Source organism: Meles meles, chromosome 6, assembly GCF_922984935.1.
Source record: "Meles meles chromosome 6, mMelMel3.1 paternal haplotype, whole genome shotgun sequence".
NCBI classification, from domain to species: Eukaryota; Metazoa; Chordata; class Mammalia; order Carnivora; family Mustelidae; genus Meles; species Meles meles.
Window position 1 is genome coordinate 67,054,962 of NC_060071.1, and position 24,206 is coordinate 67,079,167.

Below are 24,206 nucleotides of genomic sequence, written 5' to 3' on the forward strand. Positions count from 1 at the left end.
CTTTTTCTGTCTCCTTTACATGTAAAGTTAAATTGTTTACTTGATATTTTTCTTGCTGCTTGAAGTAAACCCATATTGCTATGATCTTCCCTCTTAGAACCACTTTGCTGCATCTCTCAAAAATTTTGGTGTGTTTTATTTCCATTTGCATTTGTTTCTAGGTATTTTTTAATTTCTTCTTTGATTTTTTGTTGACCCATCTGTTGTTCATTAGCATGTGTTTACTTTTTCTTAAAGATTTTATTTTTAAGTAATCTCTACATCCACTGTGGGGCTTGAACTCAAAACCCTGAGATCAAGAGTCGCCTGCACTACCAACTGAGTCAGCAAGGTGACCCCATTAGCATGTTGTTTAATTTCCACATTTTAGTGTTTTTTTCAGTTTTCTTCTGGTAATTGGTTTCTAGTTTCATACCACTGTAGTCAGAGAAGATGGTTGATATGATTTCAGTCTTCTTGAATTTTGTGGCCTAACATGGAATCTATCCTGGAGAATGTTCCATGTGAGAAGAATGCTTATTCTGTTGCTTTTGGATGGAATATTGTATATATATCTATTAAATCCATCTGGTCTAGTGTATTGCTGAAGGGCAATGTTTTCTATCTTTTTTTTTTTTTAAAGATTTTATTTATTTGACAGAGAGAGAGACGGGAGAGGGAGAAGCAGGCTTCCCACTGAGCAAGAAGTCTGATGCTGGGCTCAATCCCAGGATCCAGGGACCATGGCCTGAGGCAAAGGCAGACGCTTAACCAACTGAGCCACCCAACTGCCCCAGGAGAGTCAGTCTTAAGTAGACTCTGCACTGAGTGCAGAGCCCAACATGAGGCTCAATCTCACAAGTTTGAGACTACAACCTGAGCCAAAATCAAGAATCAGACCCTTAACCAACGGCATCACCCAGGTTCCCCTACTATTTTTGTCTTTTAAACATCATGCTTGCTAAATGAATGATTGATCCACTACATTTACTATGTATTTTTTCCAGGGATTTTTACTTTTGCATATTGTCCTTATTAGTGCCATTTCTTTTCAGTTTAAAGAAGTCCCTTTAAAATTTCTTTTAAGACAGTTTGGTGGTGATGAACTCATTTAGCTTTTGCTTATTGGAAAACTCTTAATTTCTCCTTCAATTCTCAATTAAAATCTTGCAAAGTAGAGAATTCTTGGTTGGAAGTTTTATCCTTGCAGTATTTTGGATATCTTATGCTAGTCTCTTCTAGCGTGTCAAGTTTCTGCTGAAAAATCTGACAGCTTTATGGAGTTTCCTCTGTATGTAATAAGTTCTTTTTCTCTTGCTGCTTTTGAGATTCTCTCCTTAACTTTTGCCATCTAATTATAATATATCTTGGTGTGGGTATCTTTGGGTTAATCTTTGGGACTCTCTGGTTTCCTGGACCTATATGTCTGTTTCCTTCACCAGATTAGTTGAATTTTCAGCCATTATCTTTTCCTATGAGCTATGGCTCTTTCACTTTCTCTTCTTCTTCTGGGACCCCTGTTATGCAAATGTTATTCTGCTTGATGTTGTCTGAAAGTTTCCTTAAGTTACCTTTTTTTTTTTAAAAGATTTTATTTATGTATTTGACAGACAGAGATCACAAGTAAGCAGAGAGGCAGGCAGAGAGAGAGAGGAAGGGAAGCAGGCTCCCTGCTCAGCAGAGAGCCCAATGCAGGGCTCGATCCCAGGACCTTGGGATCACGACCTGAGCCGAAGGCAGAGGCTTTAACCCACTGAGCCACCCAGGCATCCCAGTTATCTTAATTTTTAAAAATTCTTTTTCTGGGGCGACTGTGTGGCTCAGTTGTTGGGTGTCTGCCTTCAGCTCAGGTCATATTTCCAGGATCCTGGGATTGAGACCTACACTGGGCTCCCTGCTTGGTGGGAGGTCTGCTTCTCCCTCTCCCACTCCCCGTGCTTGTGTTCCCTCTGCTGTGTCTCTCTTTGTCAAATAGTAAATAAAATCTTTTTAAAAATTAAATAAATTTAAAAATTCTTTTTTTGTTTTGCTACTTTGTCTGGGTGAGTTCTGTTGCTTTGCATTCCAGCTCACTGACCCAGTCTTCAGCTTTATCCACTCTGCTTTGAACCCCTCTAGTGTATTTTTTAGTTCAATTATTGTTTTCTTCAGCTCTGCAACTTCTGTTTGAAACTTTTTAAAATATTTTTTTGTTTTGTTGAGATATAATTGACATAACTTTTTTTTTTTTAAGTGAGCTCTATGCCCAATGTTGGACTCACACTCATAACTTTGACATCAAGTCATATTCTCTAACTGAGCCAGGGAGGTGCCCCTGCTTGGAAATTTCTTCTATTTCCTATCTCTTTGTTGAGGATCTCACTGTGTTCATCCATTCTTCTCCCAAGTTCATTGAGCATCTTTATGGCCACTACTTTGAATGCTATCAGGTAGATTGCTTATCTCTGTTTCACGATGATTTTTTCTCATGTTTTGTCTTGTCCTTTCATTTGGAACATATGCCAGTCTCATTTTCACTCACTTTTTCTCTGTATTAGGCACATCAACTACTTCTCCCAGGCTTGAAGGAGTAACCTTGTGTAGTAGACAGCATGTGGAGCCCAGGAGCAAAATTCTGACCACTAGGTGGTCTCTGACCAGGACCAAAATCTCTGACCACTAGGACTAGGTGTATCTGTGGCATTGGGGGATGGGGGGGTGGGGCTAGTGCCCTTTTGTGATGCACAGCTGTGCTGTGGCACAGGGGTGGGCAGGGTTGGCACTTGGCCTGGCCATGATGCACAGCTGCGCTGGGTGTGCAAGGGTGATCCCATGTACATTTTTTAAATTAAAAAAAAAACAAAACGCTTTAATTGTGGTAAAACACACATAGCTAAATTTACTATCTTCATCATTTTTAAGTGTACAACTTACCAGTGTTCAATACATTTATACTGTTGTGCAATCAATCTCCAGAACACTTAATCTTGCAAAACTGAAACTCTCTGCCTATTGAACAACTCCCCATTTTCCTCTCCTCCTAGTCACTGGCGACCACCCTTTTCTGATTCTGTGGTTTTGACTACTCTAGATACCTCATAAGTGGAATCAGACAGTATGTATCTTTTTGTGACTGACTTATTTCACTTAGAATAATGTCCTTATGGAGCACTTGGGTGGTTCAGTCGTTAAGCATTTGACTTGGGCTCATGATCCCAGGGTTCTGGGATTGATGCCTGCATGGGGCTCCCTGCTCAGTGGGAAGCCTGCTTCTCCCTCTCCCACTCTCCCTGCTTGTATTCCCTCTCTCGCTGTCTCTGTCTCTGTCAAATAAATAAATAAAATCTTTATTTTTTTTTTAAGATTTTTTTTTTTTATTTATTTGACAGAGAGAGATCACAAGTAGACAGAGAGAGAGAGAGAGAGAGAGGGAAGCAGGCTCCCCGCCGAGCAGAGAACCCGATGCGGGACTCGATCCCAGGACCCTGAGATCATGACCTGAGCCGAAGGCAGCGGCTTAACCCACTGAGCCACCCAGGCGCCCCAAAATCTTTATTTTTTTAAAAAAGATTTTATTTATTTATTTGACAGAGAGAAATCAAGAGCAGGCAGAGAGGCAGGCAGAGAGAGAGGGGGAAGCAGGCTCCCCACTGAGGAGAGCGCCCAATGTGGGGCTCGATCCCAGGACCCTGAGATTATGACCTGAGCCAAAGGCAGAGGCTTAACCCACATCACCACCCAGGCGCCCCAAATAAAATCTTAAAAAAAAAAAAAAAAGAAGAATGTCCTTAAGGTTTATCCATGTTGTAGCATGTATCAGAATTTCTTTCCTTTTTAAGGCAGAGTAAGATTCTATTTTATGTATATACCACATTTTCCTTGTCCATTCATCTATTAATGGCCACTATGGTTACCTTTTGGCTATTGTGAATTAATGCTGCCATGAAAATGGGTGTACAATATCATGGGTGTATTTTTTTAAATGTACATTATTCTGAGAAGTCACCTATGGTCTTTAACTTCCAAAGGAATTCATGCCACATAAGAATCCCAGTGAGTGGTCTGGCTGGGATTTGAACTCAGGCCAGCTGTCTCTAGAGCCTGTGTTTTTTTTTCATACTCATTAAGTCATGTCACCTCATTCTTCTACATCAGGACAAGTTCTACATCAAGGTATATGGAAGAGAGGGAAGAAGACATTTTCTAAATGTGCACGTGTTCCTGTTTCACAATTATTATTTTAGGTCTTCTTATCCTTCCCTCCCCCCCATTCATCTCACCACCACATGTTTTGGACTTGGGAATCCTTTCCAGTGGACAGAGGTATGTTTCTCTCCTTCTTACCAGAGTCTGCTGGGCCTGTAACCCTTTGGCTTTGAGGTATCAGTCTGCACCTAGAGGGCTCAGCTTACTGAGAATCATATGTTCTCCAAGGGTACTGGTATTGCTGTATTGATGGTATACTTTAATAGATGACCCCAGCACAAGACCTTGAAACCATGTCTCAGCAGGAAGAGGGCCGTACATATTTTCCAGCAGGGTAGCAAAGAGTAGCCTAGATTCTGTTATATATTAGCTCCTTGCCTTTGAACTTCTACCCAAAGTGCTGAGGGAGAAAGGGAACACTTAAAGGGAACAGATAAATTGACTGCTGAAGTAGAGATGGTTGACAGAACTATGCAGTAGTTGAGAGTTTTAGTAAACAAGGAGTAGGAAGGGAGTGGGAAGCAGAAAAGAAAACTGAACTGGGAAGGGGCTATAGACTATCAGGGAAACTTGCTTATTCAACCCTGGTGTCTCCCAAAGCAGAGAAGAAGAAACAGAATTTATGTATGAATAAGGCAAATGCCAATTCAGCTGAAACAAGGGAGAAGCAGAGGTATCTGGAGGAAATGCTGCTCGGAGATCCTAGCTTTGCTTACAAGATGTTAATAGAGGTCGGTCAGACAGAGAGGAGATATTCAATGGAGGCAAGAAGCCATTCAGGAACACCACTGTTCAGGAATGAGACATTATTGTCCAACCCAGGAGAAGCTCAAGGTGAAAGTGAAAAGTACCTTAGTTCCCCTCCTCAGATATTTCCTGGTCCATATTTAGTAGCTTTTCAAGAATGGAGACCTCAGTTGGCCTTGGGTCTCCCAGAAGTTAGAATCTGATTCCAATGTAAAGCCACCAACCCTTATGGGGATAAACTTAGCCATGCTTTTTATGGATTCTTCCCCTTTCCTGTGTATTCTATGGATACACAGGAAATGGATATGCTATGGATATGCTCCCAGAAGTTCTTCCTCTTCTCTTTTTTTTGTATTTCCCACTGGGAGTACGGCTAGAGGGGAGGGAGATGCTTCTCTGACAGCTAGTGACATGTAAATGAATTCCTAAGAAATCACTACCTAGATTCCTTCACATTCTACTCTCTCCTCCTAAACTATTTCATTTGAAACCACGGTTGGGGTTTTAACTTACTACTTATTTGTTCTTATGGAAGTTACACATGAACATACAAGTTCTATACAAAACATAACAAAGGGGCACCTGGGTGGCTCAGTGGGTTAAAGCCTCTGCCTTCCGACCCCCATCAGGCTTTCTGCTCAGTGGGGAGCCTGCTTCCCTTCCTCTCTCTCTGCTTGCCTCTCTGCCTACTTGTGATCTCTGTCAAATAAATAAATAAAAATCTTAAAAAAAAATAACAAAAAAAGATTATCCCACTTGGTTTCCCACTGCTTAAAGATTACAACTCCTTTAGCTGCTTCTTCTGGCATTTGTTGCTTTTTCTAAATATCATGCCATTTCTGGATTTTTAACTGATATTAGCCACTGACTTCTATTTTATTTATTTATTTAAGATTTTATTATTTACTTGACAGAGATCACAAGTAGGCAGAGAGAGAGGGGAAGGGAAGCAGGCTCCCTGCTGAGCAGAGAGCCCGATGGGCTCGATCCCAGGACCCTGGGAGCATGACCTGAGCCAAAGGCAGAGGCTTAACCCACTGAGCCATCCAGGAGCCCCTGACTTCTGTTTTGAAAATGAGGACTTAACTCTCTCATCATTCCCATAAATATGCATGTACTTTCTCCCTCCATCCTTCTAGTGCAGTATTATTTTAGTTAGATCAATACTGAATGTTTATATTTTATGAGTGTGTAAATGTTATTTACCAGCTGTGACAGTTAGTGTACTGTTTACATTTCCTTTCTTGTATGCTTCCCCTAAATTATCTATTTGGTTTTTTACTTAGTTGCTTATGTACTTATTATCAATTTATTTTCATACTGTCTTCTAGAAGTAGAAATCTCTCAATATATTCAAATACAATCAGATAATTTATCAGTTTTACCAGTTTCCATTTTTTCCACTTAGATACATGCCTCCTGAGCCTTTCATCCTCCTGTTCTAATCTGAAATGGTTGCTAAGCCTGCTGTAAAGCTATCATCCTGGGATCTCCCTTCACCAGCAGCCTGAGGATTCCTTTTACTTATCTCCTATGTTGGATACTCTTTTTCCTGGATCCTGCGATTTTTTGTCTTGGTTTACTCCTCATTTTGGTAGAGTACACCTTCAATATTTTGTAGAAAAGGGTGCATAGTAGGTAAGTCTTTTTCAACTCTGTATGTCTTTATTCTATTCTCAGACTTAATTGATAGCTCAGCTGGGTGAAAAAAATCTAGGTTGTTATTTTTCTTCAAATATTTGATAATATTGCTCCATTGTCTTCTGGCTTCTAGTATTGTTGATGACAAGTCTGAAGTCATTCTGATTCTTCACCCTTTCTGTGTGTTCTATGTTGTGTCTTGGAAGCCCCTAGAATCCTCTTTTTGACTCCAGTGTTCCGATATGTGGCAGAATGGATCTGTTCTTATTCCTTATGCTGGGCATTCAGTGAGTCCCCTTTCGTTTTACTTTCCTCTCATTCTGAAATTCATATAATTCAGATGTTGGACCTCTTGAATAGATTCTTTAAATTCCTTATTTTTTCTTCTTCTACTATCCACTACTATCTTTTTTGTCCAATTTTCTGTAACTTTTTTCAGTTTTTACCTTCCAACTCTTCTACTTTTTTCTTTCAGCTATCATAGTTTTAATTTCTAAAAGCTCTTTATTATTCTCTGAATGTTTGTTTTTTATAGCTACCTGTATTTATTCAATATCTTCGTCATCTTTAAGGATACTAATTATAGTTTCTCTCCCATTTTCCTTTGTTCCTATAATTGTTTCTGTATCCTTGGATACTTTACTTTCTGTTTTGTTTTGTCTTAATTTTATGTTGAGTGTTTTCTCCAATGCTTGATGATCCTTATGTATCCACCCCTTTCCACAAGGAAGGCACTGAAAAGCTGACTGGAAGCTTGGTATGCATGGGGAAGGCTGGTTGCATTTTAAGATAACCTGATTGGATTATTTCATTATGCGATCCTTTATATACATCTAATATTCAAGCTTTCCCCACTTCAGGGCCTTAGCATATACTGTTTCTTTTGCTTGTGTATTGATTAAAATGTATTTGGCTGAAGTAACAAAAATCTGACTCAAGGCAGCTTACACAAAAACATATGGTTCTCATAGCTGGAAGCTCAGAGGTAGAACAGATGTTATAGTTGATACATCCAGTCGCCCAAAGGCACCATCAAGAACAAGATTCCTTCTACCATTCATTTTGCTTCAACCTAAAGCTGGCCCTACTAGGTCAGAGAAGCCAGGAGTGGTAGGAGTTCTTTACTTTTTTGTTCAAGTCAGTGCGACAGAACACCATGTATACCTTCACAATGGAACAAAATCTCCTTCTGTTTGGTCTGATCAGGCCAAGTTAGGTCCCATGCTAACTCCTGAATCAATAACATTCACTAGATGAATACTATGCAAACAATGACTTAGGTCTGAGCTCTTGAGCCAATCAATATTAAGAGGGATGAGTTTACTTGGATTGACTTAGCCCTTCCAGGACCACCCTTGGAATATAGATAGGGTGGAAGGGAAGAATTTCCTAAAGCTGCATTGCTTTTCCTTCATAAGAAGGAATGTAAAGAATGTTAGGGATTCAACCATATTGCTGGAACCCTCTTCTATTTTTCCTGCAACTGGCTCCAGGCCTCAGTTTAAATGTCACCACAGAACTGGATCTCTTAGTCTTCATCCTTGAACTTTTATTTTCTCTTTTAGCACTTAGTGCAAGTTGTAATTTTATATTGTTTGGATTATTTGTGAATTGTCAGTTTCCTCCACTAAAATATTAACTTCCTGAGGTCAGAGACCATGTCTATTTTGTCCATCACTGAATACTCAGTGCCTAGAGTGTCTGGCACATAATAGATGTACACTTAATATTTGATGAAGAATGAACTCAGGAATAAACAGTATCTTCCTTTCTCAACAAGTCTCCAAAATATATCTTGATGCTGCATACTGCCATTTCTGCTGCCACCATTTCAGCTCAAGTAGCTATCTCTCCTTCATGTAATGGACATCTTTTGTTTTATCTGTCTCCATTTTCCTTTCTTGGGGAACAAATTCCCTTTCTTTGATAAACCTGTTCCTTCACATACTCATCATGTGGGGCTATTTATATCCTGCCATTATATCCTAAATCACACCTACCTCCTTATCATAAGGTTAGATACCCAACCTATCAGAGACCTATCCTGGAATTTTAAAAACTAAAACTAAAACTAAAGAGATTCAGACCTCTCTCAGGCAAGCTATGAGGTATGAGGGCAGGTACCAGAAGTGGCCATTTCCTGTCCTGTTAAGGGATCTGGAACTGAGAGGATGAAACAAAGATAAGAGACAGGGAGGGGTCGGGTGGGGGCAGAGAGGCAGGCAGAGAGAGTAGAGGAAGCAGGCTCCCCGCAGAGCAGAGAGCCCAATGCGGGGCTCAATCCCAGGACGCTGGGATCATGACCTGAGCTGAAGGCAGAGGCTTTAACCCACTGAGCCACCTAGGCACCCCATACCTTGTGGTTCTTGATAGGCTAGCCTCAGGGAGCAGGACCTTAGGGCCTTCACACATGATATCCCTTCCTCTGAAATGTTCTCCCTGCCTCTTTTCCGTTGGCCTGGCTGACTCCTCCTTTTTGCCTCAGCCCAAATGTTACTTGCTCCACTTCCCTAATCAAAGTTGGGGTCTACAGGTATACTTCCTTCACAGTACTAGCAGTAATATGATTTCTTACCAGTATAGGTGGAATAACTGTTCACAGATAGTCTTCATTCAGATTATACTGAGACCTGTTTTGTTGGGTAGGTGCTTATGCTGTGTATCCTGTTAAATATTTTGAATATCATCCTTGCGTAGAATCTGTTATCTTCTTTCATAATCAATTTGCATATATATATATACAAGCTGTTTCCTACCTATATATATGTTACATATATATGCATGTATATATGTGTGTATATATGTATATATATTTTTTTGCTTTTTTTGGTCACTGTATACCTAATGTCTAAACAATAGTTGGCACATAGTTGGTGCACAATGCAGTATGTGTTGAAAGAATGCGTGAATTTTTTGGGCAACTCCTGGTAAAATTAGACGGAGAGATGTGGCAACCAGTCCATGTTCTGACAGGATTGGAAACAGACTCTTAGTCATGGGGGTAGGGTGGGGTGAGTTGATAAGAGGAGACTGGTTATAAGGCTGTTCTACTCTCTCACCCACCTGAAATGCTGGAGTTGATAAGCAGGTAGCAGGTGCCAAAGAGAACTTGCTTCCTCATCCTATACAATTTCACTCACAATGTGGCTCCGTTTTCTTCATGGGGCTGGTTCTGTAGTCTCTTTACATGCAAAGGGATCCAAGTAGCTTGGCTTCATTGGGAACCTTAGAGTGGCAGACTAGACAGCCCAAATTCTGCTTAAGAGTTGTGGTCAAACTGCTGCTTCAGGTCTGCAGGTGATGTCCCTACCCTTCAAGTCAGTTTCCTCATTTTCCGACTTTGTGTCTGGGGTCCTTAAATTTTGCCTTGCATCCTTCTCTGTTTCAGAGCCTCATCTCTGTAATTTATTTCCTCTCAATTTTGTGATGAGTTTAAATGGAGGTATTTTCCCTTCCGCTTGGCTATTGACCACAGATTCAGTTCTTTACCATATGGGCCTTTCATGAAATGGCAGCTGGCTTCCCCCAGAGCCAGTGATTCAAGAGAGAGAGGAAAGCGGAAGCCACAATGTCTTTTATGATTTAGCATCAGAAGTGACGTATCGGGGGACCTAGGTGGCTCAGTCAGTTAAATGTCTGCCTTTGGCTCAGGTCATGATCCTGGAGTCTCATATCAGGCTCCCAGCTCAGTGGGGAGCCTGCTTCTCCTCTCCCTCTGCTCCTCTCCCAGCTCATGCTCTCTCTCTTGCTTTCTGAAATAAAATACTAAAAGAAAAAAAAAGTGACATATCATCACTTCTGCCATATTCTATTGGTCACAGACCAACCTTGATTCAGTGTGGCAAGGACTTCACAAGGATATAAATACCAGGAGGGAAGGATCATTGGAGGCCATTTCAGATATTGGCTCAGGAGGGTTAGAGGAATTTAGAGGAAGAAAAGGAAGTTTTAGGACTTGGAAGAAGGGAGATGGAGGAGACATTAACCTAATGCCAACCCTTTGGTATCTGCATTAATCTCTTCCACAATGCTAAGGGGTAGAGATTATTCCCATTTTTCATGCAAAGGAATTGAAACATGGAGGAAATAAGGGTCTAAAATAAAATCCAGTATGTAGCAGAGTCAGGATTTGTACAAAGTTATATATGCCACCAATATTGATCTAGTACATTTAGTATGTACCAAAGGGTGGGACATATGGCACTTGTGGTATGAGAAGTAATTTTAGGGAGTATAGAGACATAGCATTAAGTAACACTGAAAATATAAAAATTGTTAATCTGTATCAAGAGAAGTTTTAGTTTCAAAGACATATGCCATACTACCTCTCTAAAACTTGTTAATTTATCTTTTTAAGAAAGAGAGGGCAGGCCCAGGCTCAGCATCTTTGACAATGATATTATTTTGGTAGAATTTGATAATATATTTCATTTTCATTGTATTGACTTTTGACTTTTTTTTTTTTGAAGATTTTATTTATTTGACAGAGAGAGATCACAAGTAGACAGAGAGGCAGGCAGAGAGAGAGAGAGAGGGAAGCAGGCTCCCTGCTGAGCAGACAGCCCGATGCGGAACTCGATCCCAGGACCCTGAGATCATGACCTGAGCCGAAGGCAGCGTGCTTAACCCACTGAGCCACCCAGGCGCCCCTGACTTTTGACTTTTAAAGTTACTTTCTGTTTGTGGTCAGGTGATACCAACTTTAAATTTACTAAAGGATTATGAAGTTTGATTTATAACTTTTATTTAAGTTTGGTACTTTTTTTTTCTAAGATTTTATTTATTTGTCAGAGAGAGAAAGAAAGAGCACATGCAGGCAGAGTGGCAGCACAGGCAGAGGGAGAAGCAGGATCCCTGCCAAGCAAGGAGCCTGATGTGGGACTCCGTCCCAGAGTCCTGGGATCATGACCTGAGCTGAAGGCAGCTGCTTAACCAACTGAGCCACCCAGGCGTCCCATAAGTTTGATACATTTTAAGTAATAGTAGTTCAAGTGATACTTTGGCTTGGCAAAAACTGTGAGGATGGCACTGAGGTTCATTACCTTCCCATCAGGTCTATGTTGAGGGGGAAGCTAGTCTGAAGTTCCAGACTCAGCTCGGTTTTGCTGTGAGCACCAATTGGAGAGAATCACATAATAAAATTTACAAACAGGGATGCCTGGGTGGCTCAGTAGGTTAAAGCCTCTGCCTTCCGCTCAGGTCATGATCCCAGAGTCCTGGGATCGAGCCCCACATCCGGCTTTCTGCTCCGTGGGGAGTCTGCTTCCTCCTTTCTCTCTGCCTGTCTCTCTGCCTACTTGTGATCTCTGTCAAATAAATAAAATATTTAAAAAAATAAAATTTACAAATAGTCCTTTCCTGTGATATTTCCTAAGCATTTCTCCTTTATCCAATTAATTCCTCAGGACTGGTGGGGAGGATTGTAGACAGATAGTAGAGCTGGGGAGGAGAATGAGTTTAATGCCCAGGCTTCCTGCCCTATTCTTTCACAAGCCAGTAGTATACTGGGGAAACGCCCAGAGGGAGAAATGTTCACGGTATGGGCATTTCCCAGTCTCTTAGTCTCTGATCCAACTCCATAGTCTGTGATTTTCGGGTTCTCCAAAATTTCCAAACTACTGCCATCGTCCCATTCAATTATTTCTGTGGGAAACGAACAGGACTAAAGTTTTAGGACAAGCGGGATGTGGCTGCTAGTTTCTATGGGAGGGGTTTGCGGTGAGGGTACAATGTAGTTGGAAGGGGGGTTTCTGAAAGTTACGTTTGTACCTGATTTTACCTTATAGGTGAACAATTCGTGTCTATATAGGTGGTTACTGGGGGATAAATCCTGAGTAACAGGGCCAAGTACTGATAATACAGAAGTACCAGAGTCCTGATAATACAGAACAGACTAAACCATTACGGCCCCCCAAAACCCCGCCCTCCATCTCCTACCGTTCCCCTTGGGCTAGTTTGTCGGCGTCCCAAACGGTCCCCGCATGAGGTCACTCTGCCAAATCACGTGCTCGAGCCCGCGGGAACGCCACATCGCCAGCCGCACCCCTCCACCCCCACCCTGCCCACGTGACCCGGCCTACTTTCTCCCCGCCCGACCCGACGCCTAGCTCAGGAAGCCCCGCCCCACGCAGCGCACCAGGCCTGCGAACCTCCGCCCCATATCCGCCCGGGCTGAAGCGTGGCTCGCAGCCCCACGTGTTTCTTTCTGTCCAATGAGAGACTGAGCCCGGGCTCAAAGGGGCGGGGAGGAAAGGACGACTTCGTTACGCTTGGAGAAGGGGGCGGGGCCTGCAACGTCGGACAGAACGAGGGGACGCAACGGAGGCAGGCCGGAGCCGCTGCCGTCGCCATGACCCGTGAGCACCGAGACCCTCTCTTCTTACCCCTTTCTCCCCGTCCACCCTAAACACGACTGCAGAATCTTGGCCTTGACCTCCTGGCTTCCCCAGCAAGGCCTTTCTCTGGAAGCGCTTTCTGAGACCCTTACACTCGGCGCCGGAAATCGGCCTTTTGCCCACCGCCACTTCTTGAGAACCCCCTCCCCCCTTCTCCCGCTCCAGTCAAGCAGAGGCCCTCCGCGACCTTCCGCGCTGTGGCGAGAAGCCCCGCGCCTCTGAGATAGGCCCAGAGCCCCCTACTCCAGATCGCAGCCCATCCCCCACAGAGACCCAAACTGTCCACACATCACCACCAGTCTGGACCCCCGTGCTGCCCCGAAACTCGAAACACGCCTTTAGCGGGCGCCTCGGAACCGTTCTTCCACCTCCCAGTTTGACCTGCCCCGTGGCAGCTTGCCACCAGCGCCCCCCATCCTCCTGTCCCACTCAGTAGCCTAGGCCCCAAAATGGGCCGGTGTCGGGACCGAGGAATAAGCGCTGGACCCTGCTGGTGTCCGGGTGAGGGAGGAGGGTCGCCTGTGTGTGGCCATAAAGGCCCCCCGCGCCTCACCTTTTACCTTCTTTCTTTAGGCGGTAACCAGCGCGAGCTTGCCCGCCAGAAGAATATGAAAAAGCAGAGCGACTCGGTTAAGGGAAAGCGCCGAGATGACGGGCTTTCTGCTGCAGCCCGCAAGCAGAGGTAGCCCCAGGGAGGGGAAGGGAAGGGAGGGGAGGGGTGAGACCTGGGCTAGACCAAGGGTTGTAGCAGGAAAGAGAGCTACCTCAGGGTTTACTTCTGGACTAGTGAGGGGCAGAGTGCATTGCTTCCTCTAGGGTTTTATTTCCTCCCCACCCTCTAAATTGTTAGCTCACAGCCTGACAGGAAGGGACTGGGGCGGGTGCCTGCCCTCGGTTGATTTCTGAGTGCCCCTGAGTCTGACCTTAAGGGCAAGGGCAGGGAGCTTCACATTTCAAATGCAGTAGTGGTTATGACAGCACGGTACTTAACGGCCCTCTTTGGTGTTCAGTTTCTCCTCCCTTCTCCCAACCTTCTCAGTGGTGTTGCTGGGTGTGGTACTCAGCAAAGAATAGCCTTGGGCCTGTGTGGCCAGACTTCTGACCCCTTAGGCAACAGCCAGATAGAGACTGATTGCCTTTTAAGCCTCAGCTCTCTTCCTCTTGTTCTCCTAGGGTGGGAATACAGCAGGCACACGCTGAATTTTGTCCCATCCACTTCCATCTTATCCTTTGTGCCCTTCATCCCCCTGCATCTTGTCCTTTTTGCCCTCTGGTACCTCCCAGTGCCCCATCATCTCTACCCCCAGGGACTCGGAGATCATGCAGCAGAAGCAGAAAAAGGCAAACGAGAAGAAGGAGGAACCCAAGTAGCTTTGTGGCTTCGTGTCCAACCCTCTTGCCCTTCGCCTGTGTGCCTGGAGCCAGTCCCACCACGCTCGCGTTTTCTCCTGTAGTGCTCACAGGTCCCAGCACCGATGGCATTCCCTTTGCCCTGAGTCTGCAGCGGGTCCCTTTTGTGCTTCCTTCCCCTCAGGTAGCCTCTCTCCCCCTGGGCCACGCCTGGGGGTGAGGGGGTTACCCCTTCCCAGTGTTTTTTATTCCTGTGGGGCTCACCCCAAAGTATTAAAAGTAGCTTTGTAATTTCTTGAGCGCCTGGTTTGACTGGGGATTTGGGGGGATGGGGATGGAGGAATGGCTGCCCTTTCCCACCAAAAGGGGAGAGAACTTTAGATTCTAAAAGGTTGTAGATATATAGACTAAGTGAAACATCACAGAGGAAATTCTTTATTTTACTACAACAAACAGACAAGTACTCCAAGTATGTGGTAGAGGAATCCTCTAAGAACTTTGGGAACTTCTTTTCTGTGATTTTTGCCCCCCACCCAGACCTTGAACACCATCCCAAGGATGGAGTTGAGGGTCTAAGAAGGAAGGCTTCAAGACCCAAGTTTATGTCCCTCTTTCTCATTCTTCCTCATTTTGCTCGCCTGAAACTTTGCTTGAAAGTTGGCTCCCTAATCCAGCTGCTCACTGACTTCCCATGGTCAGCTGCTCTCTAGTGTTCACATTCTCTTCTGTTCTGTCATTCTTCATGGAATGAGGGTGGTTTTTGTCTTCCCACTTCCTTTGACCTCAAGATCAGGATAAAACCTAGGGTGGTCTCTGTTCCTTTCTTTCGGTGTCCTGGTTTGTTCTGGGCTGCTTATCTCCCTGTGCCCAGGGCTGAACTGCTTGTTTTTCTTTTTATCTCCAAGGGCAGAGCCAAGTAAGTCTTCAGTCCCTGTTGGTCTTCCCCTGCCTCCATCTCTACCCTGAGAGCCAGGAAAGGGCTAGTGCCGCACTGTCTGCCGGGATCAGCAGTGGTTCCTGAGCTGCTGACTTGGGAGTTAGGTTCTTGAGCTGGGGTAAAGATGTAACTCTAGCTCCAGTGAGTGAGACACTGCCCATGGCATTAGAGTATGTATGGCCACTATCTCCTGTTCAGAAATAGTACTGACTTCAAGGGGAGATAACTGCCCATTGTGTCCTTGAGGTACCTGCTGGGCTGGGCAGTTCCTGAGTCAAGACAGGGAGTATGACCTTAAGGGAACTCCAGTTAACAGTACCTAGACTGAATATTTGTTACCTTGCAGTACTTATGCGAAGGCCGGGTCCCCTGAATGTAGGAGGTGGCTGGGAGTCCTGGGTGGGGGACCAACAGAGTGGTACCAATAGCAGCCCAAGATAGAGGAGTACACAGGCCCAGCATGAGGCAACCTTGACCCAGAAGGTAGCCCAGTTACCCTTGGTGAAGGTCTTTTCCAGTTCTGCTTCCTCATAGCTGTGGAACCAAAGTCTCTGGTTAGAGAATACATAGGACCTTAGCTTTCAGACCTGTCCTACCTCCCCACCAAAGATAATGGTGGACCCACATGTCTCCTGAGAACCCTTAGGACTGGTCTTAAATTGCTCTTCCTAAAACAGGTTTTCAGGAGTATATATATCCCAGGCCTACTTCCATCCTACCTGAACCAGTTGGTAAGGGTAACCATGACATAGAGTGATGCAAGGAAGAAGAGAAAATGAAAGGCAGAATAGCTGTAGGAGAGGTGCTGGGCTTGTGCTGGAGAAGCTGGAGAGGTCTCTCGGTCAGCTGGCCTGACAGCCCCACCCCTCTGGCCTGGAGAGAGGGAAGAACTGCTAGCAGCAGTGTGGCTGAAACACTTCTTCCCTCCTCCCCGTTTCGTTTGTGAAGGCGCTCCAGGGCTCTTTGGCACTCTGCAGAAATGTACACTTTTTTAGGGACATTCTTAATGACACTCACCTTCCTTTGGTTTCACCGTTTCAGGGCAGCAGAAACAGAGTGAGGGCTTCTGTAAAACAAAAGGCAGCATGTTTTGGAATGACTTTAAATTTAAAGAATGTGAGAGTATTAATATAGGAAATTCTGCTTTGAAAAGGTTAGTCTGGCGTAAAAAGTGGAGGCACGCCTGGGTTCAAATTCTAGCTCCAGCATATAACTGGCTATGAAAACTTTGGTAAGATGTTTAACCTTTTGTGCCTCAACTTCTCCATTTGTAAAATGGAGCAAATACCTACCTCACAGGGTTGTTGTGAGGATTAAATTAAATGAGATGATGAATGTAAAGTAGCACAGTGCTTAGCACATTGTGGGTACTTAATAAAAGGTAACAGCAGCTAGAATCTGAGCATTCTGGGTAGAGGTTGGTAGGATGTGTGTGTGTCTTTGTCTGTGTGTGAGGGGGGAAGGGCATTGGGGCTGTTGAGCTCTCCATCCTCACCTGGAACTCATAGCTGTAAACCTTGACAATCCACAGGGGCCCAAATACCTCAGCCAGGTAGGAAGCCTCATTGCTGAGAAAGAAGAGACAGTTCTCAAGCAGATCCAGTCAAATAGAGGAGGGTTGCCTGAGAGCATGTACTGCTAGCTGGTCCATATTGGAAATCCTCAGGAGGGTATTATATTTCCAGAGCCTGTTTCCCCCAAATATTTATAAATCTCATCATGTGAGGGCCCTAAAACCTTTGTACATATTTTTAATTCTTAAGTCATTCTCCCTGTCCTCTTCATCTAATACAGATCATCTGACAAGTGCTATTTTTAGAAATTGTTTCTGTTTATGGGGAACTTCCCTCACTCTTGTCTTGCTCTAAAGTTCTAATAAACCATGGTCCCAGACAGTCTCCTGACCATCCTTCTCTGTCCTGGGTATTCTCCTTTCTCTCACAACTCTCCCCCTGATACCTTTACGCACCAAGCAAAAAGGACACAAGTATACATGATGCCAGCACTTAGCACTGCCAGAGAAGTATCTGGTGTTTGCGATTCCATTTTACTTAGGCCAGGGAGGCACAGAGTGTGATTTTGTCCTTCAAGGAATACTGAGAAGGGGAAACAAGAAAGGAGGTAAGAACAAAGAGCTAAGTATTTGGCAGGAACAAAAAAAGTTTTAACCTGGGGAGTCCAGGTCTGGTCCTTACCATTCTCCGGAGGACGGCTGGATAGTGCAGAGAAAGTCAGGTACATGATATAGCAGCTGATGATAGAGGCTTGTAGAAGGCCAGAACGGGGTTGCCCTGGGGAGAATGGAGATCCTTGCTTTTGTCTACAGAGTAGAAGTTTCTTCCGCTCATAACCCTATCTATACTTCTCCCCACTCTTAGGAGGAAGCAGACAATTGACTAAGATTAGGGAGGCTAATGAATTTTTCTATACTAAAGGCCTTCCAGATTTGGAATGTTGCAAGGCATGTACCCACTGAGGCGGATGCAGGGAGCGATGGAGAGGAAGGAGAGGAGGCCACAGAAACAAAGGTGCAGACTAAGCAGCATCTTGTTGAGCAGGCAGCCAGCTGGGTGTGTGTAGTGGTGGAACAGGAGCACAGCTGCCACACCTGTCATGGTGTAGAATCCCAGGGTGGCCAACAGTACCGCCAGGAACCAGCAGCAGTCTTGGGCTGCACCAGTCTGCCTAAGGGTGGGAGGTGGACAGTGGCTTGGGGCTCCAACTCTTCTTGCCCATTACTATTCCCCCTGTCCCAGAACACTGGCGTTACTACCCATCCCATCTAGCCCACAGAGTCATGTTTCTGAGCTTTTTGGTACTGCTTAGTGGGAAGTTAGAGACCACTGACCTGTCATGCCTTTTGTTCAACCACACTGGGTTGGACAACCTTCCCAGGTCAGACAACCTTCCCAGGAAGAGCCTTTAGGGTTAGGTGCACCTTACCAGTTTTTGTTCCAGGAATGGGCAAAGGCTGTGATAAGCACCAACTGCAGCAGGATGAATGTGAAGCCTCCACAGATGCCAATGTAATGCCAGGCTGCAAGTAGGTGGCACCAGTGGGAAAATGTAGCTGACCTTGTCATTACTCCCGTTTTTTTTCCTACCCTCACTTTTTCTTAGAACATCTATTAGCTTATGCCTGCTGATTAGGATATGAGATGGAAAGTACCTGGAAAGAGATGCTCATCAGGGATGCAGAAGGCAACAGCATAGAGACCTAGCAGGAACAGCAGTTTGAGGAGCCAGAAGCTGGTTAGGAGACAAAACAAGACTCAAGAAAAGGCAAAGGAGAAAGCAAAACTATAGGAAAGGGGAGAGAAGAGACAACTAAATATAGGAAAGGAAGAACCAGTCGCGTGTGAGAGGGGCTGGAAACAGGCCCATCCTAGCCTATTCCAAATTCTCTCAGATACCACGTAATAACATCTGGACAAAGTTTCACAGTTGACAAAGGGTTTGCATATAATAACCCCCCAGTTATCTTTTAAAAACTAGATGTTCAAAGGGTAAGTATGTGGGGCTCATGGTCACACAATAAGTATGGCGGAAGCAGGAACTTAAAGCTTTTTTTAGACTTTTTACACACTTACTTCATCTTGGAATTTCCTTTACTCAGCTTATGCTTACTTCCCGCCCCATCCTTTCCCCACCCAAAGTGTATATACACATACCTGTTATGGAGCTGTGCCCTCAGGCTGGTGGGGGAATGGAGCCTGACTAGTAGCACAGCCTGCAGCAGGTGGAAGGTGGCAGTTCCTGCACATACACGGTGCACAGCTCCAGAGCCACTGAGCACTGGGCAATGAGGGTGGCCAAACAGATGGGCACACAACCCTGAGGGCATCTGGATCTGGAGGGAGAGTGCATGTGAGAAATGGCAGGCAAATCATCGTGTATAGAGAGGTACCTGCTTCTCATGGGCATATCCATTCACTTATCCCTTACTCCACAATCTGAATCTTTTGTCTGAGGGTTTCTTCTTTTTCTCCTTTTTCTCCTTTCTCCTGTTGGCAACCCAAACCCTCTCACTTACCCCATGATCCTTCCCCCAGACCCTTTCCACTACTGTCTTTGACAGCAGGAGGCAACAGACTGCTGAGGACCCCAGATGGAGGACGATGTAGAACAGGCGGCTACACGTAGATTCTGTGACAAGGGGGCATCTAGAATGGCAGCAGCAGGTACAGGGAACAGGCCCACAGCAGGACACCTAGGGGTTGAGCAGCAAGATGGAGATTTGCTGAGGAAAAGCTTACATTAATGTATGCATTAGATTAACCCATGAGGCTGAATTCCAAAATTTCCCTTTCCCTTTTCTTCTCTCCTTTTACTCAGGAATTCTCAGAATCTGGTTCCAAGCTATTTAGGATTGCCTTCCACTGACATCAAGTAGAGCTTTCATCATAAGAGCTGATGCAGGCTTGAGCAGACCTTCCTAAAAGCCTAAGTCACACCTGGCCTCTCATCTTTCTGTAGACCTACAGATCTGGTACTGGGAAGTGGGAGGAGAGGTTTAATGATCAGTAGTCTTAGGGGCAAAGAAACAGAAAGGCTTCCTAGGTGAAAGGAAGGCCTATCATTTTTATTCGCTCCTGTGGGTTTTCCTCCCCAGCTTCAGCTACCATTCCCTTCCATTTTTTTCCAGATAGTTCTTGATCAGGGGACCTTCAAGCCCCTCTGCCCAAGTATACTCTCACCTGATAGAAGGGAGGATTCACCATAATACTGCTGACTTCAGTGCGTTGTGCCAGGCGGAGGGAGGTGCTGGGGCCTGTGACAGCCTTTGCACCCACCATCCTTGTCCCAGGGATAGGCCTAGGTCTACCAGATGGAAGGTAGATGAGAAAGTAGCAGCTTTCTTTTGTCCTCAGCCATGGGCTGCCACAGTGCTGGGGGTGGTCACCCACTCTAAAGAAGAACGGGGACGAACATCAGGAAAAGAACACCGACCTCCAGGATGTGGTGAATGCCAATGTCGATGTAAAGCTACTCTCTCTCCAGGGCCTTTGGGCCACAGAGGCTGTTCTCTCTAGATTAGGGAGCAGTTTGCAAATCTGGCCTCTAGTGGATTAGCATTCCTAATTGGTTTAGGTTTAGACGTCATCCTTCCTGGTTGAACGGAATTGGGGGCAGGGGGAGGGTTGGGATGGAGTGGGTCGGATCTAGCTGAGAAGGATGTCGGATGGGAAGGTCTGGAGTTGTTAGCTGTGGGAGAGGGCCTTGCAGAAAACAACACTAGAACCTCCAAAGTCCAAGAGGTTACCCACTTTCCTGGCTGAAGTTTCCAGAATCCAGAACATTAGTGAAGGTGTGGCTCGAGGTCAGCCCCGCCTCATCCTCTCCCGGCGGAAGTTCCGGGGAAGCTACCGGAAGTCTTCGTGAGTGGGGCGGGGCCTGTGCAGCGGCACGGTGGGATCGATATGGCTACCGAGGGCGATGTGGAACTGGAGTTGGAGACCGAGACCAGCGGCCCGGAGCGGCCTCCGGAGAAGCCAAGGAAGCATGACAGCGGTGCAGCGGACTTGGAGAGAGTCACCGATTACGCGGAGGAGAAGGAGATCCAGAGTTCCAATCTGGAGACGGTGAGGTTGACCGTGAGCGTGTCTGGGCGGGCTCAGAGCTGAGGGGCCTCTCAGGTTGTAACTGGAATCCCGGCTCCAGGACGGGCTTCCCGTTCGGTTGGCGAGAGGAGGCACGAGGGAAACCGTCACTGGAGCCCGCCGCTTGCGAAAGGGAGCCTGATGGAGATTGTGTTTAAAGTGGCCCTTAGGTGCACAGAATTGAGTTAAACTTAGGCCTTGGTTCCTGATACACTCGTCATGTGAATAGACACACATAACCCGCCGCCCGCTTCTTACACCTTTTTAGATTATTGGGAATTGTGGGTGGCAGAGCGGTAAGGAGATCTGTTTTTCTCATAGGCCATGTCCGTGATTGGAGATAGAAGGTCCCGGGAGCAGAAAGCCAAACAGGAGCGGTAAGTCTTCCGCAGGCACAGCCAGACCTACCAGTTCCTCACTTTCCCCCATACGAAAATAAAAGCCATCCTTAAGCCTTTGTACCTTGTACCGTTCTTAAACTCTGTCACCGATTTCTACATGTATGAAGTTTACAATCTTACTTTCTTGTTGGTGGAAGGAAAGGCCTGACAGCACCTGCTGCCTGCTGTAAAGACTAAACAGGGGAGGGGATGGGGATGTTAGGTGAGGGCTTGTGAGTCATTTTGTATTTTCACTCAGCAGTGTTCGTTGGGAGTCATTTATTTGTAAGGCACAGCTGAGAATGAGAGTTAATGGTGGAGGTAGAGAATGAGGACTAATGTACATGAATATTTGCAGGGAGAAGGAACTGGCCAAAGTCACCATTAAGAAGGAAGATCTGGAGCTGATAGTGAGTAGTAATGCCTACCTAGCCTATGGGCAGAGCTTACATTGCTTAATTGGGGTTGCTTACTGAAACAAGTCGAGTCAGCAAGTCTTGGTGGCATTTTAATGCCCCAGAAGAAATGAGGTAACATCGTCGATCCTTTTCCTGCAGATGACAGAGATGGAGATCTCAAGAGCAGCCGCAGAACGGAGCTTAAGGGAACACATGGGCAACGTGGTAGAGGCTCTTATTGCCCTGACCAACTGATCCGTGCTTTCTCAGACCCACTCACTGGATTATTTTATTTCAATAAAGATCTAGCCTTTTTTTTCCTTTTTTTTGCAGTTATATCATCTTGGATCGAGTGTTATGTATATTATACTGTATTTTATTGTGGGAAACTTACTTATGTCGGACTATAACTGAATTTAAGCAACTCCCCTCTAGCCCCCCCAGGCCTTAATGAAATCATGTGAAGGATCAGTCTAGAATGGTACCTCATGACCTCATGTTCACATGCAGTTGCTGGGAAGCAGGTCAGGGTCATTCATCTGACTAGCCTTCAGTGGTATTCAAGGTGTATTTGGAATCTCAGCAAGTTGCTGAAGCCCATGGCATGGGTCTCTAGGGTGGTTTATATACCACCAATCTTGTTCATAAGCCACTTTTGAAAAAGAAATTTAAGAGCACACAGTGGGGGTGGGTCTTGGCTGAACTTGTTTACCCAGCTGTAAAATGATATATACCTGATAGGTTAAGAACTGAGGAGTTGTTGAATGTGAAAAGCTTGGCCTAATAACCTGCCTCAGGGTGGACACTCAGCAGCTATAAACGTGTTCTTAAAAGAATTTCAGTGTTTTATTCTCATTTTGGCTCTAGGGTAATTCTTAAATTGTATCCCTCTGGTACACACATGTGACATCTTTATGTGTCAGAGGACAGTGGGAGAAGGAGAAAATCCCAAGCAGGCTCTGTCCCCAGTATGAATCCTGACACGGGGCTCGATCTCATGATTCTGAGATCATGATCTGAGCCAAAATCAAGAGCTGAGTGCTTAACCATCTAAGCCACCCAGAAACCCTGTTCATAAGCCACGTGATTTAGAATTTAGGTACTGAGGTGGAAACATGGTTAAGTTCAAAAAAGATATCAAAGCTTAGGTCTTATGCAGAATTAATCTGTGACTTTATTTTTAAAGATTTTATTTATTTGAGAAAGAATGAGAGCAAGCATGAGAAGGGGGAGGGTCAGAGGGAGAAGCAGACTCCCCGCTGAGCAGGGAGTCCAATGTGGGACTCCAGGACCATGACACAAGCCAAAGGCAATCACCCAACTGAGCCACCCGGGTGCCCTAATCTATGACTTTAATTTACGAAGTTGATTGGGCGCCTGGGTGGCTCAGTGGTTTAAGCCACTGCCTTTGGCTCAGGTCATGATCTCAGGGTCCTGGGATCGAGTCCCGCATCGGGCTCTCTGCTCGGCAGGGAGCCTGCTTCCCTCTCACTCTCTCTACCTGCCTCTCTGCCTACTTGTGATCTCTCTCTGTCAAATAAATAAATAAAATCTTTAAAAAAAAAAATTTTCTAATTTACGAAGTTGATTGAATTGAATTCTGAACTGCAACAACACTATACTTTACATTCCATTTCCTGGAGAGAAGACAGTTTTACTTTAAAAGTTGATCAACCTTTGGCCAATTCATCCTTGCTGAACTTGTTTCCCCAACTGTAAAATGATAAATACCTGATAGGTTGTTTTAAGAACTGAGGAGTTGGTGAATGTGAAAAGCTTGGCCTAATACCTGCCTCAGAGTGGACACTCAGATAGCAGCTATAAACGTGTTCTTAAAAGAATTTCAATGTTTTATTCTCAATTTGGCTCTAGGATAATTCTTAAATTGTATCCCTCTGGCACACACATATGATATCTTTATGTGTTTATTATCTCATAGTAATTTATATTCATATTTTTTAGGACATGAAAGATTTGTGAATGTTTCTTCCAGTGGGGCATTTAAAAGATGGTGAAAAGACCTTGGCCATCTCATCTCTTTATGTAATTGAGAAAGAGCCTCCCCACTGATTAAATGTCATTCCTTGTAACCTCTAGGACCCTAGTGCTCTGCCATGTGCATAGTGGTTATGTAATAAATATTAAGTGCAAAACCACTGAATTTAGCTTGATGTCTTTAAATTACAACTTGGAGAACATTATACCCTCCTTGATACATATAAATTGGCTGTGGAGGATACTGGTAAGTACTTGGTTTTCCCATTTCATGGGTCAACTTTTGTTTTAAATACAGCTGTATTTTAGAGAGCAAAGAATACCATACATATATCTGCTCATGGAGTAAATCTGGGTGCCACTTAAAGTACAGCCTATCCAGCATCTTAGTTTGTTTCTAAGATCAAACGTGATGATCAAAATGTGGAACACCCTTTGCTCAACAATTCTTTGCTGTCTTTTATTTAATAGGTAGATTCTTGTTAGCCTGCACATTTTATTTCCAGTATCATAAGAAACCTCTTGGTGTCGGGTTTTTTGTAAAGATTATTTATGAGAGAGAGAAAGCGGGGGGAATGGCATAAGGAGAGAGAATTCAA

At 44.8% G+C, this 24,206-nt stretch overlaps 4 protein-coding genes across 7 annotated transcripts in view; 2 read left to right on the top strand and 2 right to left on the bottom strand.

The window, feature by feature from the left end:
* Positions 1–13,610, bottom strand: part of ELL3 (elongation factor for RNA polymerase II 3) — a 26,060-nt gene extending 12,450 nt beyond the window's left edge. Inside the window, exon 1 of one of the 3 annotated variants that reach the window (XM_046008392.1) lies at positions 13,501–13,610. The gene's annotated coding sequence lies outside the window, so the exon portion shown is untranslated. Of the gene's footprint in view, positions 1–12,489; positions 12,631–13,500 lie in introns of those variants that run through there. The other 2 variants (XM_046008393.1, XM_046008391.1) reach the window with 2 other exon arrangements.
* SERF2 (small EDRK-rich factor 2) lies at positions 12,788–14,592 on the top strand. 2 transcript variants are annotated; one of them, XM_046008394.1, is made up of 3 exons: positions 12,788–12,908; positions 13,521–13,629; positions 14,232–14,592. In XM_046008394.1, the coding sequence occupies exons 1-3, from the start codon at positions 12,902–12,904 to the stop codon at positions 14,515–14,517; spliced, it is 402 nt and encodes a 133-aa protein (XP_045864350.1). In that variant the 5' UTR covers positions 12,788–12,901; the 3' UTR covers positions 14,518–14,592. The 2 variants fall into 2 exon arrangements, with proteins under 2 accessions (XP_045864350.1, XP_045864351.1); XM_046008395.1 differs by having other exon boundaries at positions 12,790–12,908; positions 14,255–14,458.
* Positions 14,593–15,069: 477 nt separating this feature from the next.
* SERINC4 (serine incorporator 4) lies at positions 15,070–20,345 on the bottom strand. Its single transcript, XM_046008398.1, has 11 exons — positions 19,932–20,345; positions 19,268–19,444; positions 18,906–19,084; positions 18,404–18,483; positions 18,178–18,271; positions 17,708–17,919; positions 17,204–17,525; positions 16,730–16,802; positions 16,252–16,300; positions 15,954–16,107; positions 15,070–15,768 (listed from the first exon to the last, which is right to left on the bottom strand). Exons 1-11 carry the CDS (start codon positions 20,028–20,030, stop codon positions 15,570–15,572), a joined length of 1,638 nt encoding a protein of 545 aa, XP_045864354.1. The 5' UTR covers positions 20,031–20,345; the 3' UTR covers positions 15,070–15,569.
* Positions 20,346–20,526: 181 nt separating this feature from the next.
* Positions 20,527–22,738, top strand: HYPK (huntingtin interacting protein K). Its single transcript, XM_046008397.1, has 4 exons — positions 20,527–20,816; positions 21,156–21,211; positions 21,573–21,624; positions 21,772–22,738. Exons 1-4 carry the CDS (start codon positions 20,655–20,657, stop codon positions 21,865–21,867), a joined length of 366 nt encoding a protein of 121 aa, XP_045864353.1. The 5' UTR covers positions 20,527–20,654; the 3' UTR covers positions 21,868–22,738.
* The last annotated feature ends 1,468 nt before the right edge of the window (positions 22,739–24,206 follow it).

Bases quoted from the DNA above. Each gene is read 5' to 3' on its own strand.
- SERINC4 (XM_046008398.1), bottom strand. From the start codon at position 20,030: ATGGTGGGTGCAAAGGCTGTCACAGGCCCCAGCACCTCCCTCCGCCTG. The intron at 17,526-17,707 runs GTGGGTACATGC...CATTCTCCCCAG, and splicing joins CGCTCCCTGCATCCGCCTCA to GGCAACCCCGTTCTGGCCTT. The intron at 16,803-17,203 runs GTGCGTAAAGGT...CTTCTTTCTCAG, and splicing joins ACTTGTGTCCTTTTTGCTTG to CAATGAGGCTTCCTACCTGG.
- HYPK (XM_046008397.1), top strand. From the start codon at position 20,655: ATGGCTACCGAGGGCGATGTGGAACTGGAGTTGGAGACCGAGACCAGC. The intron at 20,817-21,155 runs GTGAGGTTGACC...TTTTTCTCATAG, and splicing joins AGAGTTCCAATCTGGAGACG to GCCATGTCCGTGATTGGAGA. The intron at 21,625-21,771 runs GTGAGTAGTAAT...CTTTTCCTGCAG, and splicing joins AGGAAGATCTGGAGCTGATA to ATGACAGAGATGGAGATCTC.
- SERF2 (XM_046008394.1), top strand. The intron at 13,630-14,231 runs GTAGCCCCAGGG...GGTACCTCCCAG, and splicing joins GCTGCAGCCCGCAAGCAGAG to TGCCCCATCATCTCTACCCC.